The sequence below is a fragment of the Varroa destructor genome, unplaced genomic scaffold (assembly GCF_002443255.2).
Source record: "Varroa destructor unplaced genomic scaffold, Vdes_3.0 BEIS01000002.1, whole genome shotgun sequence".
Taxonomy (NCBI): Eukaryota; Metazoa; Arthropoda; class Arachnida; order Mesostigmata; family Varroidae; genus Varroa; species Varroa destructor.
In genome coordinates this window covers 2,703,509-2,722,648 of record NW_019211455.1, presented here as the reverse complement: position 1 = coordinate 2,722,648, position 19,140 = coordinate 2,703,509, and the positions used below count along the sequence as shown (strand labels likewise).

Below are 19,140 nucleotides of genomic sequence, written 5' to 3'. Positions count from 1 at the left end.
CCGTACGTATTAACGGTTAGTTACGGGAGCGGTCTATAGGTCCTGTTAGCGAAAAAGCATGACGTCCTAGCGTTCAAAGCAAATTTAGATGAAACGACGACACAGAGCAATTCAAATTTAACTCGCGCAAGAAGGTGAATTGTTCTGCCATTTTTAGGTACATGCCTAGGAGTGAACCTGTCTGTTGTCGCGCGAATTTTTCGTCTTGTTTCTGGTTCCATTCATTCTACTGATGAGCATGTTGCAAGCACGATGATCGGTAGGCTGAACGATGTAGCCTTCTCATTTCAGACTTTGTTGTGTGGCCACATAAGGAATGGCCAGACTTTTGTTGCTACTCATTCTGATGGTTTCTGATTATGCAGCTTTTCATGGAAGGACATAATCTGTTTTACCACACATACAAGTAATTTTCCGGTGCAGGCCGTATGATTTGTTGTACGACGCGGACAGACAAACTGACAAATTATCAATCGTTAAAAGTTGTACCGCTTCGTAAGAGCACCACAAGTACTACGCAATTTTACATTTAGTCAAGCCAGTGACTAACAATATTAGATACTGTTCTGCTGTTACTATATGCTTTACAATTATGAGGCGCGCCTATATTAAGATTGGTGTTCAGCATTACCGGGCCAAAGCCAAATTTGCCATGAAGAAACGCTTCTATCTTTTTTGAAATACAAAATAGAGGAAATTAAATAAACGCTTCTCTTCAGCCCTCTCGTATGTCGACACATGCACATTATATATATATATAGCAATTACGTATAGCGATGGCTGTTAGATTACAGCCTGATAAGCGACACTCTATAGCGCGCTCATTGAGATTTGCAACTCACGGATCTGCGGGATCAAGACCTTGCTGGTCATCATGCCGTGTCCTATCTCAAAGCACTGTCGACTGCGTATGTCGAGATAGTTTCCTAGTTCTCCTTAAACGCAATATTGCTTCTGCGCCGATTCGCGTATACAATGAATTTCCATTAGGGTTTTCGTGAGGGCTTAATGTATTGTTAATTGAATTACGACGCGTGGCGTCTGCTTTTTGACGCTAAAAGCGTAGGAAGCTAGTTTCCCGCTTCGATATACCGGATACAATACGCGGATAAGCGTGGCTACGTGCGCGCTAATATAACACAAATGGAACTCTAGCGTGGGTTATCCGAGACAGCCATGTGTCTGTATCGATCTAGCCGGTCCTTACCGAGAAGCTTTGACACATGTACACCACGATTATCAGTCAAAAAATTAACCCCAGATCCAAAAAGGATGAATGAGGATTTTTCACACAAGGTCAACAATTGAAATACGCTTATTTCCGAAAAATTCACTTAGCTGGAAGCCCAAATAAATCCGCCCAAGCATCTGGGCTGAACGATAAATATACAAGAGCCATTTTCCACTTCAGCGGTAGCTACAAGGTATCTGGATGAGACAGTATTATATCCCTTAGGTAGACTCTTCCGGCTTGTTTCAAGCGAAATTTACAACCCTTACTTACTCCGCCTAATGCCTTCTGTTTTCTTTCCGGGCAAAAGCCAACTCCAATGTTCTCAAACGAATATGCACTCGAATAGACCGAGTGGCTATGAGTATCACGTTCAATACCATAGGAATATTTATATAGATAAAGGTTTCGTTCAAAAACAGAGAAAACGGCTTGAAGCCTAGGTCGACAATGACCGATTTCAGCTGGATGTCGAATCCAGAACGCAGGAAGACCTTGAAGAATCTATACAAATGTTAAAGCTCCTAACCAAATGGAGGACTAACACGATTAGAGTAATTAGTCGTTTTTCTTTTCATGTACAATTTAATAACAACAGAAGCTGTGTTTTGTTATTTCCTTAATTAGTTTTGGTAGAAGCGCCTAAAACAAGTCAGCGTCATTTTCATTGCAACTAAGTAGAGTGATAAGGAAATAATCTCGTATTGTCGATTTGATCTATTCCAGCTCAGAGAATCATAATATCTTAAAAAGGCTTCGCATCATGCAGAGTTTGCTACGTGATGTACGAAAATTAGAAAGAGAGATGGCTTAGTAGGTAAAATAAAGACAAAAAATCGCATTAAAAAGAGCCCCTTTGGGAGCATAATGCCTGTAATTTATGACAGAGCTAATTTCAGAGACTGTCAGTCAGATGTGTACAGTTTACTAATTGGAAAAATGTTTGACGTTTGTTACAACCAGGTTTTTTTTTACTGCCTACGGTGATGCTTTCAAGTTTGATACCTCATTGCATATATAATTTGCAATACTATCTTTTATTCCAAGTTCAAGGGTCAAGTTCATCGTATAGCACTTCGGAAGAAACTATGGCTTTAACAGGATGATACTTTGGTTGCAGCGAACTTGACGATATTGTGTGTTTTTCCATTCAGTGTCAGAGGGCAAAGGCATTTTTTGGTGATACCAACAGGATTTTACATAATTTTATGTATATGTCTACCGCAGGCTCGGATTAAAGAATATTACTTAGATAAATAAAAGTGCGCATTAGACGATCCAGTCCATTTGTATGTTAATAAGTATCCCACCTATATTTAATCGGATGATCCTTCCTACGTGTAACCTTCGAGGGAGTTTATGGGAGAAGTTAGCTTACAGATAGCGAAGGTTCAAGAAGCATAGATATGCTTCCCTGTATCTAGTAGACCTGAACTATAGCTGAGTCACTATTGGCTTTTGTACGTATGATAGATGATTCCATACTTTCTTTGACAATATAGAGGCGGCATGCCACACTAGTTTCACAATTATAAGTTATGCCTTCTCGTAAAGGCTAAAGAAATGCGTTACGTGGATATGAAATGGATATAAAATCCACACTCAATACCAGCCTACTTGACCGTAAAACGGTGCCTTCGAGAAAAAGATCACAGGGTTAACTATTTGCAAGCTGTGTCACGTTCTAATTTTAACAGATAATTGTTACGTACAGATATGTGCCCTATAGCAAACACACTATAGAATGAATGGAGTCGAAGTCTCCTTTCACGTGCCCTGCTCATCTATTTGATTGAGGACCATACTAATCTATCCCTATCCGAACCTTAGAGCAAAAAAATAAGCTCGTTCCATGTCACGGATTATCTGCGTTGATTTACGATTTCATCCGAGTGCTGCCTGTTGATTTTCCTTGGAAATTCCTTATTTCGGCTAACCTGCCTATTACGGCTTTCCATCATAATTCTATTCTAGTCGAAGTACGTTACCGAATTGAAGTCAAGTTCTCGATGAGCTACATTATCAAGCGGAACTAGTGAACGTCTTGAAAATGATCACATGACTTTTTTTTATACACTCGTGTATGAATATGTACGAACTCAAACGCCTCTACATCTACGTCATCATGTGCTCACTAATGAGTGCCGCTGCCATTATTACCTAGTCGTCACAAAAAGGCCACCTTGACCTAAACTGAAATACGCACGATGAGTTCGTGTATGATCACGGTATTCATTATAACCCGCATATTAGATAAATATAATTATAGTTTTGCACTTTAGAAAATTATTTTCGAAATGTGCGAAGAACGAAGAGGAGGGAAGAGAAAGAGAAGTAAGAAAAACGAGCCGAGAAAAAGTTTCGTGCAGAGTTAATCGTAGGTCTTTAAATGATGCAGGATGCCGATGAGGCCGAACTTCAAGGGTGGGTGAAATAGCCAAATAGCACTATACCTTACTTATATAATAAAAAAAGAGGATAAAGTTAGTATTAAACGTTGGTCTTTTGTTTCTGATATGTTTCGAAATTTTCATGTATAGTATTATAACCGTTCGTATTTTCGGCTTGCTCTTCTAAAAGATAACCTTGAAAATAATTTTTTCTTTAAAATAGTAGAACCTTTCAGAGATACCGATATCAAAATCTTCGATGAACTCCTATAGGAAAAGCTAGCAAGTATTTTCATATGTATTTTGCCATGTCGCATTAAATCGTTTCGTTTTTAGCAAAAGCATTGCTATTAATGTGGTCGACCCACTGATCGTTTTAATGCGAAGTCCTTCTTCTCGATGGATACGCGTGTTGCACCCTTGCAGCCAGCGAGCACGTCTTGTTACGACTCTAGAGACACGCACAGAGGAATTACCGAAGCGATGGTCGTTTGTGTCTCTCCGTGTGGCGAAGACGATCATTAAAAAAGCTATGTTGTTTTACCTTTCGATATTCGTTAACCCTTACTATAGCTTATAGATAGACGACTAACTCATGTTGTAGGAGAATGACTTCGAAAAATATCTCTGTCTGTGCAAGCCATCCAGAATAAAGCGCAGAGTGAAGCTATGAAGGGAATGAAAGTACGTCCGTAAATGTCACTACATGATTAAATCATTGTCACTTGTCAAAAAGCCCTTGAGCGAGCGGGCGAGCGAATTGAATATGGTGCGTGTGACAGAATTTTGATGAGTCTAATAACGCGGTGCGCTAAGAACAATTGCTATCTCTTGCAGGCTATGCGCAGGACGGTGTCTCTACACGCATTTAGAAATGCTGTTCTCTACAGAAGGTCTCAAAGGACAGAATGCCTAGTAGTATCCTAGTATTCCGTGGGTGTTACGTCAAAGGAACCATCGACGAAGCAGGTCAACCTGGAGAACAGGGAAATGGTTCTACTCAAATGTATTGGACAGTTCGCCATAGGTTGCGTAGCAAGTTTTTTTTTTTAATAGACTTGACGCTGTTGGGATCGCTCAGAGAGCCCCTTCAATGGCCGACTAAGTAACCGACGGGCCACTGCAATGAACAAACTGAATATAATCATCTGCTCAAATTAGGTGAAAATATTAAGAACGGTAGAGCTAATTAAACAAGCTAGGACCCCTTTATTATATGTGAATGAATTGTGTACGTTATTCGCCTTTAAACGGTTACTTACTTCCTCGAATTCTGGAATAATCAACGAACGGTACGACAAAAATTGGCCGACAAGGCATGAGACACCCAAAGGTTTCTATTGTGGAAATAATTTACAATAGAATGTCCATAATCGAATGGACAAGGGGGACACAAGAAGGGATTCGGCTGTAACCTACAGACTGGACGAACGATACAGGAAACATTCTTGTTGGGTAAAAAAGAGCAACAAAAAAGCTCCGTTTAGGCTGGCACATCGACAGATCTCTATTGGATTAGATCTCATCTCGTTGCCGCAATTACATTGTGTTGAGCTTTTGAGAAAATTACTATTCATAGGCATAATATTGGCCACGGCCGATTATAGAAATAAAAGCATGTGATGGAGTTTTTAAGTTAAACTGGTGAGAACTTCGTCAATTTTCAGTGCCTGCTCAATTGTAAGCTCACTTTGTTCAGACAAACATTTTGCTCGCAACGTATTTGATATGCAATACTCTGAGCGCCTACCTCGTTCGAGCTGTAGATTCAGCTGGGACATGGGGCAACTTTTTGCGATAGTATAATTGTTATACATATTCCCTTCTTGGTCTTTATTGGCCATATGCTCCCTACGATCGTTCCCATCGAACGATAGAATCATTTACATCAACGATGAACTGTAAAAAGTGGATAATTTACTGCAAAATATTAGGACTTTACTGAGGTAGGATTTATTTACGAACCGCCAAGATGTCAAAAAAGGTTTCAGCTAATATGATTAGTATGCTGTATACGATTTACTGTACACAAGACAGCCAATTACTATTTCCGACAGCCAAATCAGCAAACAACGCACAAAGAGTCAATGACTCGCCAGTTGTACGTGAGATGGTGATGAGCCGCGCGTTCTATTTATGTCTTAAGCATACCCAGAAAAAACATTGGCCAATATATGGGTTTTTTAGGCATGGGGAACACCTTGTACTACCTAACCGGGCCCGTGTCATTTACCATTGGTTCAGGCTGCAGTAGCGCCTACATGACGATTCTTCTCATCGGTACAAATGGCTGTACACTCTTCTAATTCAACCGTTAGATACTATAACGATTCAAATAACCTTGCAACTACGCGTATGCTTGCAAATAAACCTCTAACAAACATTTAGTGATTCGTCTAAGGGAGACCCTTGAATCTTCTCTAGTATCCGAAATGTATTTGTACAAGAAAGCTTAGTGTTGTCACCATTTCAGGTATGAACGTACATAGCTCGAATCGAAACGTTTTACTTCACCGCACGCTAACGTCAATTAATAATAGCTCTTAGCGATTTTTTTTTAACGTAAATACATTACGATCGCTAGGAGATGCATCTGCAAAAGGACAGTGTACTTACCTTTAAAAGAAGTTAGTGGTGTAAGTTGTATCAAGTAAGTAATAGTAGGATGGCCGTTGTGAACAGTGCCGCTATCAAAATGTCACAACCTGATGATAAATGAAAGATCGAGACAAGCTTTAAATTTCGTCACTGCAAGTTTCTCGTCTCCCGCTGCTTATAGACGCCGATTTATCTAGCAAAGAGGGAACGTGTGAAGAGTTTTATGTGGTATAGAGATAACTGCATTGTCCAAATTGAAACGATTGGTTTTAAAAACAGCTTCCTTATATCGTTGACATTAATGAGGGTATGACAAAAGTCAAACATTAGGGGCTTCCATGGAATTTACCAAGCATTAGCATTCCAACGGAGTATCATTATATCAAAAACCCCGGTCAATAGGACCAAGCCGGTCGACCCCAGCGTGAATCGCTTTTTTCCACTCTATAAACACAGCCAATTCAATAGCTAGCCATTTCGAGCTCTATGCGAAAGTATCGCACTGACATGTCGCAGGATAAAGCGCGGATGCTCTTTTGGGAGGCACCGACCCCCCTAACATCCGTTGGCGTGTCTTACAGGCGAGCACCCCATGACAGCAGTGTTAGGCCACGCGGCCTGGACAATGCTAGGCGTTGGGAGAGAGGCGATTATAACGTTCGTATAATCTATGCTTTTAACATGAATATTTATGCGACTGAATTTCCGGCGTAAACGAGGTGATACATTAGCCGCTTAAGCATCGTAACTCTTACTTCTATTCGTACTGTTATTGCTACGCTTTCTGTTAATAGTAATCTTTCTTTTCACAGTTAATACAACGCAGACTTTCTGCACTTTTGGCAGCTCTTAAGCTCGTGCGAAACATAACAGTGTCACGCTGTATAAAATATTTCACACCACAATCACTATAGCAGCAACAGCAGAAGAATTTCGAAACTCGTAAAATGGCGGTTAGGGCTGCTAACGACAGGGGACGGGGGCGAGGGGTGAACAAGGAAGAGAGCCCCTAACAAAATGACACGTTTTGACATTTTGAATGTAAGCAGAGCGAGATGCATTCTGTATATTTTATCGACAACGAACATTCTGCTTGAGGTAAAAAGATAACGTACGGAGACGTTGCAAATTCTGCGAAACATTTTCCTCAGGGCTTTGTTTTGACAATTTAAGCCCTACGGGATACCCTCAATTAGCCAGCCACCCCTTCATCCATACGTATGGAGAATGCGCATCAACAACGCTTTGCAAACAAAGAGGCTTTTGTAACAAAAAGAACCCCAATCTCTTCGAGCTTCCTCTGTGCTGCAATATTAGCATAGCACTTAGACACCTTAGCTGTAAAGGGAGCCTATCATTTTGTCGTCATTGCATAAGCACTGAAAAGTTTGGAATAACAATGGGTGACTTTAAGTGCAGCGTATTCTGTATCGATGACTGAGGCGAAGCAAACACTATGAGTCCTATTTTATCGGCCTCAACAATAAGACACTATAACGAGGACTCAATACGACATGCTTTTATTGTCTGTAGCCTTCTCAAGAGGTAGGCCTTGAACCAATCGATGGTGATGGGTGTGCACCCCGTACATTCTAACATTTGCAGTAGGACTGAATGTTTTAACCAGCTCAAAGCAGCGGTAACAGCTAAAAACACAACAAGGCAGACATTGGTGTATCAATATTGTTTTAGCTGACCGCAACCTCCGAAAATCGGAAAAAAAAAAAAAATATATAGCAAGCGTGAAAATTTAGCACCTGCAAGATGTTTCTGAAGTCTGCTGATCACTCGCTTTTCGAGAACCTCGGAGAAGTAGTCTAGTAAAGATAGCGAAAAGTGGTGAGCAGCTCGACTATTCGTGAGTATAGAATTCTTGCGTACTTCAGTATTGAAAAGGCCCGTCTCAATAAACAGGTCGACTATATTGGTTATAGAGCGAACAGGCGCTAACGTTCTTAAACAGCTTATTGGGTTATTAACAACCCCGCATTGCCATTTAGCTTTTGTTCGTTTTGGAATCATTTCCAGCTTCCAGCGCACTGACATAATTTAACCTGAACGATGCCCCGTTTATCTACCAGATAAATGCAGTCTCAGTACGAATATAAAGGAGAAAGGCTGCAGTAGAGTAAACGGTCGTGAATTGTCCATTAAACTCATCGGCAATTGTTTGAGTATGGAACCATTTTGCATTTTTCTTCACTGCAGGATTCTCCGATAAAGATCCATCGTTTGAAATCGGCACTTTTAAAACATATTTTTAGTAAGTCGCAGAACTGTCCTGTTTTCTCGGAGACCAATGTAATAGGCTACCTTAGGATGCTGTGCGCCAACTCCATGATGGCGCTTGTGTAATTCGTTCACATTCCGCCTAAGACGCTATAGTCCTGGCGGAGACTCGAACATAATTGAGCCACAAGCGAACCTAAGCCAATCCAGAATTGACTTGAAACCGATTTAATGTTCTCCGCTGAATTTGTGAACGGGTTCACAGGGAGCATGTCGCCCGGCCGAGTAGAAATTGGCTCGTTAGAAGATCCGCTCGTAAACGACGAGGGGGTGCCCCTCATTGTTCTCGTGGAACGCCGCATGGAAATCCATCACAGTTCGACACAGTCATATGCTCTATGCAAGTTTTCGAAGAGACGGGAGTAACCTCGTTGGTAATCTGGGGGTAGTTCCTAAAGAAAGAACACTACATATTCTTTGCGAAGAAGGCTACCGATAAGATTTACGATCGAGTCACTTAACGATAAATAGGAAAGTGGAATGCTATCGTGAAAAGAATAGCCGAAGCAACAATGTAGCCCTAAAAATTACTTGAAAAAGGTATGCTACAATGTTTTTTTCACTACTGCTTTCTATCAAGACGGAAAGTATTTTGACTACACCGCTGCACCGTCTTCTCTATTCACTGCCATTAGCACAGAAACAGCATTCAGACACACTATAGCTGGCGTAATCAACACCTTTCAAGTATACTTCACTTACAGCCATTGTATCGTATGTAGGCCCTCATCCCTAACAGAAGCTGTCAGTCTTAGGTTGCCCTGATTTTCTAGGTCTTTCAGCATTTAGGCAACTAGGTCAGCATTAACATGAACCACAGAGAAATTATTAGTCTGGGATAATATAATATCAGATTCAACACCCTTCTTAATTTGACTTAAGTGTGTTAATTGTACTGAGTTTATTCATAGTGCACTATATGAAATAACTATAGTCTCCGGACTAATAGCAGCCATTACTGGACCGGGGGCATTCATAACGCCTTTTAAATACTCTGGCAGCTTCTGGGAACGTTACCATTTACACACTATGTAGTGGACTCAAGGATCTCACGATCTAATCTTACATGATATCCTCGTGAATCGTTTAATGATCTTCCTCTTAGGCGTTAACGAGATAACGGACTTTGGTGGAACTGTAAAGATTCATTCTCAATTGACGTTCCAGCTACGACAGTCCACACCGTAGCAGCAGCAGCAGCAGCATTCGATTTGCTTTAGGCTTGATCTTCCAAATGTCTACTTCAGCTATCGGTCAATCATTTCAACGCCAGTCATATTTCGATGCTCAAATCCTACTTGTTGACATTCAGACCTTCTATATACATTTGAAATGGAAGTAAGTAGCTCAATGAGCTCTATTACAGTCCACTATTAACATTTAGAGCCTTGAGACCAGATGGGCCGCAGTTCTTGTGGGTTGATTTAGTTCTGCATACTACTGCCAGGTTGTTCAGCCTCTGGCACCCATAGCAAGAGACCAGGCAAACATCGTAACCTTATCAATCTCGCCAGGCCGAAATTCTTCACTGGGTGGAACCTAGGTGAACTGTAGAAAAACTTTGTCCGTCAGGGTCATGAAAAATTTGTCGTTTTCTCGTTTGTTCGGCGCTTGCCATTTAATGGTAGTCACCTAGGAATCCTTGAATATTATATGTTTTGCGACTTTACTGTCTCAATCTTTTTGCTCTGAGGTTGCTGCATGATCATCATTTCGCTAGCTTCTTTACACAAATTCCTTTACGCACTATTCGATTCCATTAATACGACCGGAATCTTACGGAGACGCACCAGAGGAAGACTTTTATAGATTCGTCAGTTTTGCCGCCTTGTCTTTCTTTCCTCTTCTTTCCAACATTTTTCCTATTTCTTTTGCTAATAGCGGCTTGCTTACTAGCGTCGCCTTACTACAAAGGGCTGGCTGAGACTTTGTCGCCGCCATACGACCTCACAATTAATAGGGAGACGCGGATTAACAGTTCAAAGTGTAGATCAGCTAATATTTTTTATGCTTTACGTCCGGTACTCTATTTTAGACTGGTAGATTCTAGCACGAAGCAAGGTATGCCTACGCTTAAATTAAACCTATATCGTATCGTTAAGCTTACCAGATGAACGAACACATTATCCACTACGTTACTACGGGAACACGCGGATTAGCTGGGCTAAAGGAGCATACCTGAAACGAGTAACAGCGTCAAGAAAGCGGCCGAAGCGAAAGCTTCACTGGCGGACTGAGTAATCGGCTGAATCTTCGAGTCATATTATTAATTTTCTATGCCGATACACTCACATCATGCCAACCAATGGTTGTATTTTAAGATCAAATAAGCGCAATTTTCTTTTCTGGCAGTCATAGCTACGACACCTTAGAGACATAGTTAGATTAATGAGCTCACGAGACAGCAACTGCCAATTTTGCCTCGACATGACTCGACAATAATCAACAGTTCCACTGAAAATGTAAAACTTGCGGCCATCAAGTTCGAAAATTGAACCTTCTATGTTAGAGTTTATTCATGCGCGCACACAGATGTAGTCTTCCATACAAAACACTTGCGATACGTTCATATAAAGGCTTTCGCTGACGTTCGCGGCCTACAGAGCACGGTAATGGAGTTATCTCTATAGCAATTAGTAGTAACCACCTTCCAGTAGAAGAAAGAAGTAACCACGCCTAACGGTAACGACGCTCCTACCGTAGGTGTCAGAGGCAAAAGCTGCAGGAATAGCAGCAGGAACACAGTTCCTGTAACTGTTTTGTTTCCCACTGTTTCATTTGCCGTCATGCTGCTGGTGAAGAATTCGGGTTATTGAAATTCGTTTCGTTGAGGGATGATCTGTTTTCGCGGCGCTGTCAATGTCTGCCAACGTTTTAACTCAGAGCTACGCTACTATGCCTTCGTCTACGCCCACATGAAGAAATAGCACAATCTGATAAAATTAACTGGCATGTATCAACGCCTCGAAAGCGTTTAGGACGCTTGACTGGCGCAGGTCGTACCACAAACCTAGAAAGTGCGCTGCCACTGAAAAATTTGCAAAGACAATTGACAAAGAGAAAAAAGGTAAAAAGAGCGTTCCAGCAAACGGGGTGCCGGCAAACTCGAATGAATGACTTCCTACTAGCACTTGTACGCTATCTGGTAACGAGCAAATGAGCCTTTCGTCTAAAAATAGATTTAAATTTATCATCCACCACAGCTAGCACGAGGGAGAACATTGATGCTGGGTAATCGTAGTAATCTCTATTGCTAACGCCACGCAGTAATTCGATAAGATCTTTGATCTCTATGTCCTGAAACTATGTAGGAAAACGGCAATTTATACTAGTAATGAAGATATGGATGTCCATATTAGCCAGAAAAATGAAAGACCAACATGGAAACTTCAGAGAAACACGTTAGGGAAAGCTAACACAACTTGTACACATGAGAGGAGGAGGAGGAGGAATTTATGTTTGTAGCTATTCTCAGAGCTCACACGACACTCGTGGAGACGCTTCGAAGGGTGTGTATCTACCTGTGTATTTGTGCTAAGATAAAGTGAGCATTATTTTAGGTATGAATGTAAACTTCAATTTCTCAGTCTGTCTGACAACATTACGAGGAACTGGGGTATTCTCCATTAAAGTGTCTGGTTACGTACCATAATATATCGTCGCATCAATAAAAACGTAAACTGTTAGCAACAAAGACTTGTGTACTGTTCTAGGTAAATGTTCTAACGAAACGGAAATCAGGACGTCGTCTTATGCTAGCGTATATCTATTGTAAACAAAGCCGCAGCAACGTAAGCCTACTCACAGCTCTGACATGGGTCCTGAGCGCTACCTATGATTTGTTCATCACAAAGACATTCTATTTACTAGATAAAGAAATTACCGCCGCAACATTTTCTTGATACGCATGGATAGAGTTACGATAACAACATCGAGTTGGACTATTTATACTCAAAAGTGACAACAACCCACAAATTTCAAAGACCATGTCTCTCCATCGAAATTTCGGCACTCAGAATAGACGATGGATAATAACAAATCGACATCATATCATAATCTGTATAGCTTCTTTAGCTTGGCTAGCCGTCGATAGGTATGCTACGCTTGTTCCCTTTATTATAACAAACTTAAAAGAAAAACGGGAACTTTGCGAATTCGTCGTACCGCGTGATTAAGAATAGATATTGCGACGCATTTCTTCCTTGGTTACATCAGGCGACCTAGGGTTACACTCTTATATTCCGAAGGGATATTCCTTCCCGAAGGATAATCTTAAACAACCCCAAAAACGGAGCGTTGATACTCCAATAACAGCTGTTAAAACTGTCATTAGAAGCTGTTGGATTCGATTTGTTGTATCAGGGCGCGTTTGTTCTTCAGCAAACATAGTCATTAAAATTGTTTGTGGGGTAAAGATTGACTAGTAGGAGGGATGGAAGTCGAAAGTCTCTCTGTCACTACTGAGTCCGTTGTGAAGTTGCATAATAAAATTATAATATATGTACGGAAAGTTGAAAATAAAAGATGTACGATGTCATTTCCTTTCCCATAGTACGGTAAACACAGCATACCAAATGAGCCTGACCGTAAAATTAATTAAAGCAGAAAATTTTATTATAATGCAAATGCAACGCTGTAGCACAAGATAGCCTGGTCCGTTGCAGCGCCCCCCAAGTAGTGACCCATATGTCGAACGTCAAGTGGATAATAGAAAAAGCCTGTAGTAAACTTCGAGTGTAGCTGCGAACTACGGGTAGCCAACAAACAGGTTTTAAATCACCGGTAGAGATTATATAAGAATTATAGCGAGTTGTGTTGAATAGAAAAAGCCGCTAGCAATTTCGTCTCGACCCTTTCGAGTATTATTTATCCATCTTCGAACGTCTGTAAGCCTATAAGTTTGATTATTAAATACAAAAGGAAGAAATGAAATGTTTACTTAATAAACATGTGAAATTTGGACAATAGGCTTTGTAAATAATAAAATCTGGCGCATATTGAGCCGATGTAACTTATGATTTAGCAAACATGTTCCAATAGCTAACTCTCTAGCTAGAAAAATGGATGAACGTATTTTTTCCATAAGCAGTATTATTTTCAACGTAATCTATATTACACTCTACAGGCGTCCGTAATGTAATGCGCGTACGTGAATAGTTTTCTACAACTATTTATATGTCGGATCTACTTGAATACCTATAGAGTTGATGGTGGTGAGGACTAATTCATATAACCTGGCATATGTAGAGACCAGGGAATCAAAAGAACTGAATCTTCCAGAAAGGCTGAGCTGGAAAGCTGAACAAATTTATCGCTGTAAACGAAAACATGCATATGAATTTTTCGATAACTCATGACCGGTCGAAGTTTTTTTTTATAGATTTCAGAGTTTATTTCAAATAATACAATATGTTCCTTAAGGGCTAGATTAAAGCGCTCTTTAAATAATTGGCATCAGGCTAACTATCCAACCACTGCTTCTTTATTTAAGTTAAGAAGCAACCCATATTATAGTTTCTATATCGACAGATTATGCACGTATTTGCATCGAAGATCAACAATTAACCGCTTTCTTTATAGGCGAACCGGCCGTGGGCTTAATCTCGTGCCAACTGCAGGGCTTCTTAAGCGCACTTCTCGAATACCTACACTTCTGGTACCTGATGATGTTCGTCATAGAGAGGTGAGTTTGTATATTTAGACGTGCATGTATTGCATAGCCTGCCTATGCATATTCGCAGGCTAAAATGTGTAAGCCTTTTTTGGTTATTTTGTTGCTTATTACTCGCTGTGAGTAATAAGCATCAACACGTTGTCTGCTGGATCTTTTTTTGACAACCAACAAGAATTTTTTTATTTTTAAGCGAATCCAATGGACTCTGAAGTTAGCTAGCCAGCTTTAAAAATACGCGCCGTTAGCAGACGAAATATCACTGTAAAATGCCCTAATATTCTAAAAACCTGTGAGTGAAAACCAGTTTTTTCAGAAGAAATAGGTTTAGTGGAAGAACATCTTTTATTCTCGAAAATCAACGCTTAATGGTTAATTCTTTGTTTCTTGAAACACTAGGGAAATTTATCAAAGATTGTTGTAAACAGTACAAATGGTTCAAGGACGGAGATTAGAGAAAGAAGACCATCGAGGAAATGACCAGATGTCGGTAACTAAAAAACGAGAACGCATTGCCGTAATCGAGGAGACTTTTTACGAAGGCAGAGCTTGCAGTTTAAGTGCTCTGTCGGCCAAAACTCGCGTTTCATATGTAATCTGTTACGGAACCATAACCTAAACACTAAAACTGCGGAAAGCGAGAAACTGTGAAATGACTTCAGGCCAGTTGGAAATGCGTATGGTATATTATATTTCCAGTTTAATGGAATTTTGATCAACAAAAAAGCCGCCTAAAACATACGATCGCGATAGACGAAGCATAGGTCAATCTTATCGCTGGCTAGAGAGAGATTAAGCGATCGAAAGGCGTCGCGCGGAGAGGGATCAAGTTCGGTAGCAATGCAAGAGGTCCGTACGTAAGCTGACACTAGTACGTTTAATGAACAGCAGGCGGATCCGCTACTATAACATACTCGAAAAAACGAAATAATCAATACAGTTTGCTATCTTGAGTTTTTCTAAAGTCTTGTGGGCCATTGGCACAGCCATCAGAAGTACACAACGTGGTTACTTGATGATAATGCCAAACCTCATCGCTATGCTTCAATTATCACCTATATTGACCAAGTAAATCTCCAACGTTGGCTTCAACCTGCTTATTCACCCGATCCAAGTCCATGTGATCGTTTCCTCATACTCCGTGGGGTTTTCCATGCCCCTAAAGAAACTAATTAGTAGGCTACCATATCCTGCTACCGATTTACTTCAAGAAGTCATAGATAGAAAAATTGCATATAAGAACGCCAATGATAAATCTGTGGCGGTCCAGAAACTGTAAAAATAATGAGACGATTGCACTAATCTTCGAGGAGAATTTCCCTAATAGATATTAAAAATCATTACTTTTGCTCTAATAGCTCACAAGTCATTCATTTTCAAATTCTGCCGAATCTGCTTGTAAGAGCCTAACATAATGAACATTTAGTAGTAACATTTTAATAGCTTCGATAAAAGCGTAGAACCTTAAAATAAATATAAACGACGTGTGACATGTTTTCATAGGGCGAAAAACGTTCTCGCAATAGCGGTATGTCCACTTAAGGCTCATCGTTTATAGTTTGCTTTTCCTGCTGAGCAAATCACCTCGCCGATTAGCAGTGTACCTCATCAATCTTCGTTGTTGGTATCTTCATGTCGGTGACAAATGGTCGTTAAATACTTTCAATACAGTCGCAGCGAAGTGATCAAAAAGATCAACAAGTTTGGCTTGGAGTACCATATTACTCCCTATGATGAATGATCATTACAAGCACAATATACTGGACTGTTAGGAGTCGAATATTACGCCACGAAAGGAAAATGCATATCATACAGACCTTTTCCATCTTTAGCCACAAACGAAACACGATATCGAAAATTAATGAGCTTCTAGTTACCGACGGTTCGATCAAATTAGACCGGTTCTGAGCATAAGCAGGATGTATCGTATCGGTATACACGATTTATTAGCGGACGTGGTATATTATCATCTATCTCACATTTAAAATGCATTACGTTCACAGCTTTACCCCAATGGCGCCACGCAAAGAAAAACTTGCGTTGTTCCATTAACTTTTCCATGATTTGACTCCTCACCTACCCCCAGCGCTAGAGTAGTCTTCTCTCATAAACATTTTGCTTGATACTAACGCTTATGTTCGTAACCTTGAAGGAAACTCCAGTTTTGGCCTTATTTGGGTTTCATAAGCACGGATTAACGTTAATTGGTCGTTCAATGAGTTGTCGACGCAGAGCGTCATTATTCACTAGCGATACTTTGAAGAAAATAATGTTATTTTGAGGACTGGATGTTGTCTTCTTTGGAGCCATTTGGCTATAGGAAACACGTTTTCCATACCTTACAGCTTTATGCAAAAATGATCTATTTGCCCTCTGCAAAGACCAGAACGAGCTAACGTATATCAACCAATCGATATGTGGCAATGTGAGGTTCGTCGAATATATGTGATACAAAGAAAGCAGCTTATGGTATCGTTAATTGTTTTGTACCTTTAACAGTCGCACAAATGTTCTACTTGACAACCTACTTTTTAGAAGGTACTTTCTCAAGTTCGATTAAGCTGCAGTTCTAACTGAAATTTTTTTATTTGGCCTTCTTCGAGCCAACGAGTGACGCGATGGATCGAACGCAACATTTTTACGCTGGATGATGTGCATGAAAATGAAAAAAAAAGAATTAGTTTCTTCGGCAATATACCATCGATATTTCCTGCATTGGTTTACCCCAGTGAATGCACCGGGGAATAAAGAGACTACGAATAAAAAGACGGTGCCAAGGCAAATTGTCTAAGTTCGTATATATCTTCAGTTACCACTAGTAAAATTCATGGATGCCATGTATATCCCGTCTCAATAAACAGGTAGGTCACCGCTCTTCATATTAACCGTTGTTGTTGTAAGATATTTACAATACCTGCGGAATATATGAATAAAGTAGGCCAATTTGAGTAGATCTAAACATAAATCAATCCCCTATTAACAAGAAAGACATGTAGAGCATGCAATGGTTTTCATATTTAGTTAAACGAGTCGGGTTTTTTAGATTTGTTACTAGCTGAATGATTCATGGCTAGATTGTATGAATCAAACGCTCCTTTGCGTACATACGCTAGATTTGTAACTTTTCCCGCACGTTTTTCTGGAATATGGATTTTCGACGTCGTTACAATATAAGCACAAAGGATAAGCATCCCGGACATGCGTTTTTCCTTTCCTTGCATTGCTTGATATTTTTAAAGCTCTTTTGTTCAAACGCAGAGCCTTCCAGGAGGTTATGCGTATACCGTAGAAATATATGAATAGAGCTACATTTTAGCTCGTGCAGTTTCGGTATTTACGGAAGAGAATCCGCCTATATTCGCTGCTCTGATTGGTGCTTCAAACAGAAAACAAACGCAGGAGGGAGCGGCATTAACGATTTTTTGAACAAACAGTTGGCTAGATGGCTCCAGTGAGCTAACAGAAGAACAGCTTATGGAAGAAGAGATCAGTGTAGATTATCAGACGCGCACCGACTTCGTCAAGCTAAGTTTGTTCAGGGACTCAAAGCTTAACGTCGACGGCGATCCGAGATCAGCATGAGAAAAAGAAAGCCATGAAAGTGGCTCAGGGAGTACGATGAACGCCGGCACCAAGTCTTGATCCTCATCGTCATCGGCGTATTACTTCTCGCTTATTACGTATGAAGTTTTCCCGAGCACGCTTCTCCATAGCGCCTTAATATCTTAGCATTCTTGTCTGCTTCCGTCCCTTGACACTGTTTCATGTAGTAAATATCGTTCGTCGCTATAGCTAGGGTTGGTCGAGGCGCACGGGCTGCAAGTCGAGGCAAAGATGGTCGCGCTCCTGCGTTTGCCAAGTTGACAACGAAGCAACGAAAAGGGAATCCCCTATTCTATTGCGGAGAAATTTCGACCACACCAGCGCAGACAGCCAGACTACTACGAACCACTCTTTGTCATAAACTGCAGCCTGTCTGGCATATCTTTTCCACGTTAACAGCGCTACACTCTATCTCTGGCCATGTAAAATATTGGGATGAATTAGCCTGTTTGCTAAATGGAGTCGGGGAATGAGTGGTTGAATGTACCGCTGAATGCTAACTGCTAAATCTTTATTCTATTGTTCGTTTCATTCCATCGCTGGTTCAGTGGCTAACTGACCAAGGACGACGGTACGGTGAGGACAAATTTCATCAGAAATATTGAAGCCTAGAAGAAAACGATAAGGTGATAAGATAATACGCAGCCAAGTCGGTAAACGAACGTACCGCCAGCTGCTTTTGTAGTGATCGCGTCGTCAAGGGCATGCCACCGTAGTCTCGTATTCGTACGTTCTTCTTAAGAAGCGAGAGGTGCATGAAGTAGAGGGGGGGGGGGACAGAAGGAGGGTAAAAGCAGTGGAAACGTATTCAGAACGTAAACGGAAATAAGAAAATTCTCACAGAGCTTCCAAACCATATGATAATAGCAGAAATAAGCTCAAGAGTAAGCAAGATGTATTTTTCCGCAAGCAGGAACGATCGGGAAATAGCTTTCGAATTTTTCGTTGCCAATATCGTTTTCTTATATATGCTAGCGACATTAGAATATGAATGTGTTCCAGCTAAAAATTCGTCATTAAAGTGAAAGAGTTACTGTGTTTTATAAAAAAAATTAGAGGCATTTCACTTTGCCTATTAACTGGTCGATTCGAACTATGGTGAAATAAAGAAAATAGAAGATATGGCTGTATTCTTAAAGCCAGCTTTTTAGAGGCAAATTTACACTACGCCCATTTCCGTTGTTTCGGTTTTATCTGCACGAATTTTCTACGCCTGCTATTCTATTAGAATTTTTTTCAAGATAATTTTTATAAAATACCAATGAAAAATGATCCATCAAATATATTTCCTGGGTTATTGCAGCTTGTAATGATTTGAATTATTTTTAGCGTAAAGGGAAATATATCTATATATCAAG

The 19,140-nt window shown here is 40.4% G+C and overlaps 1 protein-coding gene across 10 annotated transcripts in view; it reads left to right on the top strand.

The window, feature by feature from the left end:
* The window catches only part of LOC111245467 (uncharacterized), a 117,331-nt gene that overhangs the window by 87,137 nt on the left and 11,054 nt on the right, over positions 1-19,140 (top strand). For all 10 annotated transcript variants that reach the window (XM_086980580.1, XM_086980584.1, XM_086980586.1 and 7 more), the window contains one exon: positions 14,089-14,191. In XM_086980580.1, the coding sequence (XP_086836706.1) occupies positions 14,089-14,191 (103 nt within the window). The remainder of the gene's footprint in view (positions 1-14,088; positions 14,192-19,140) is intronic.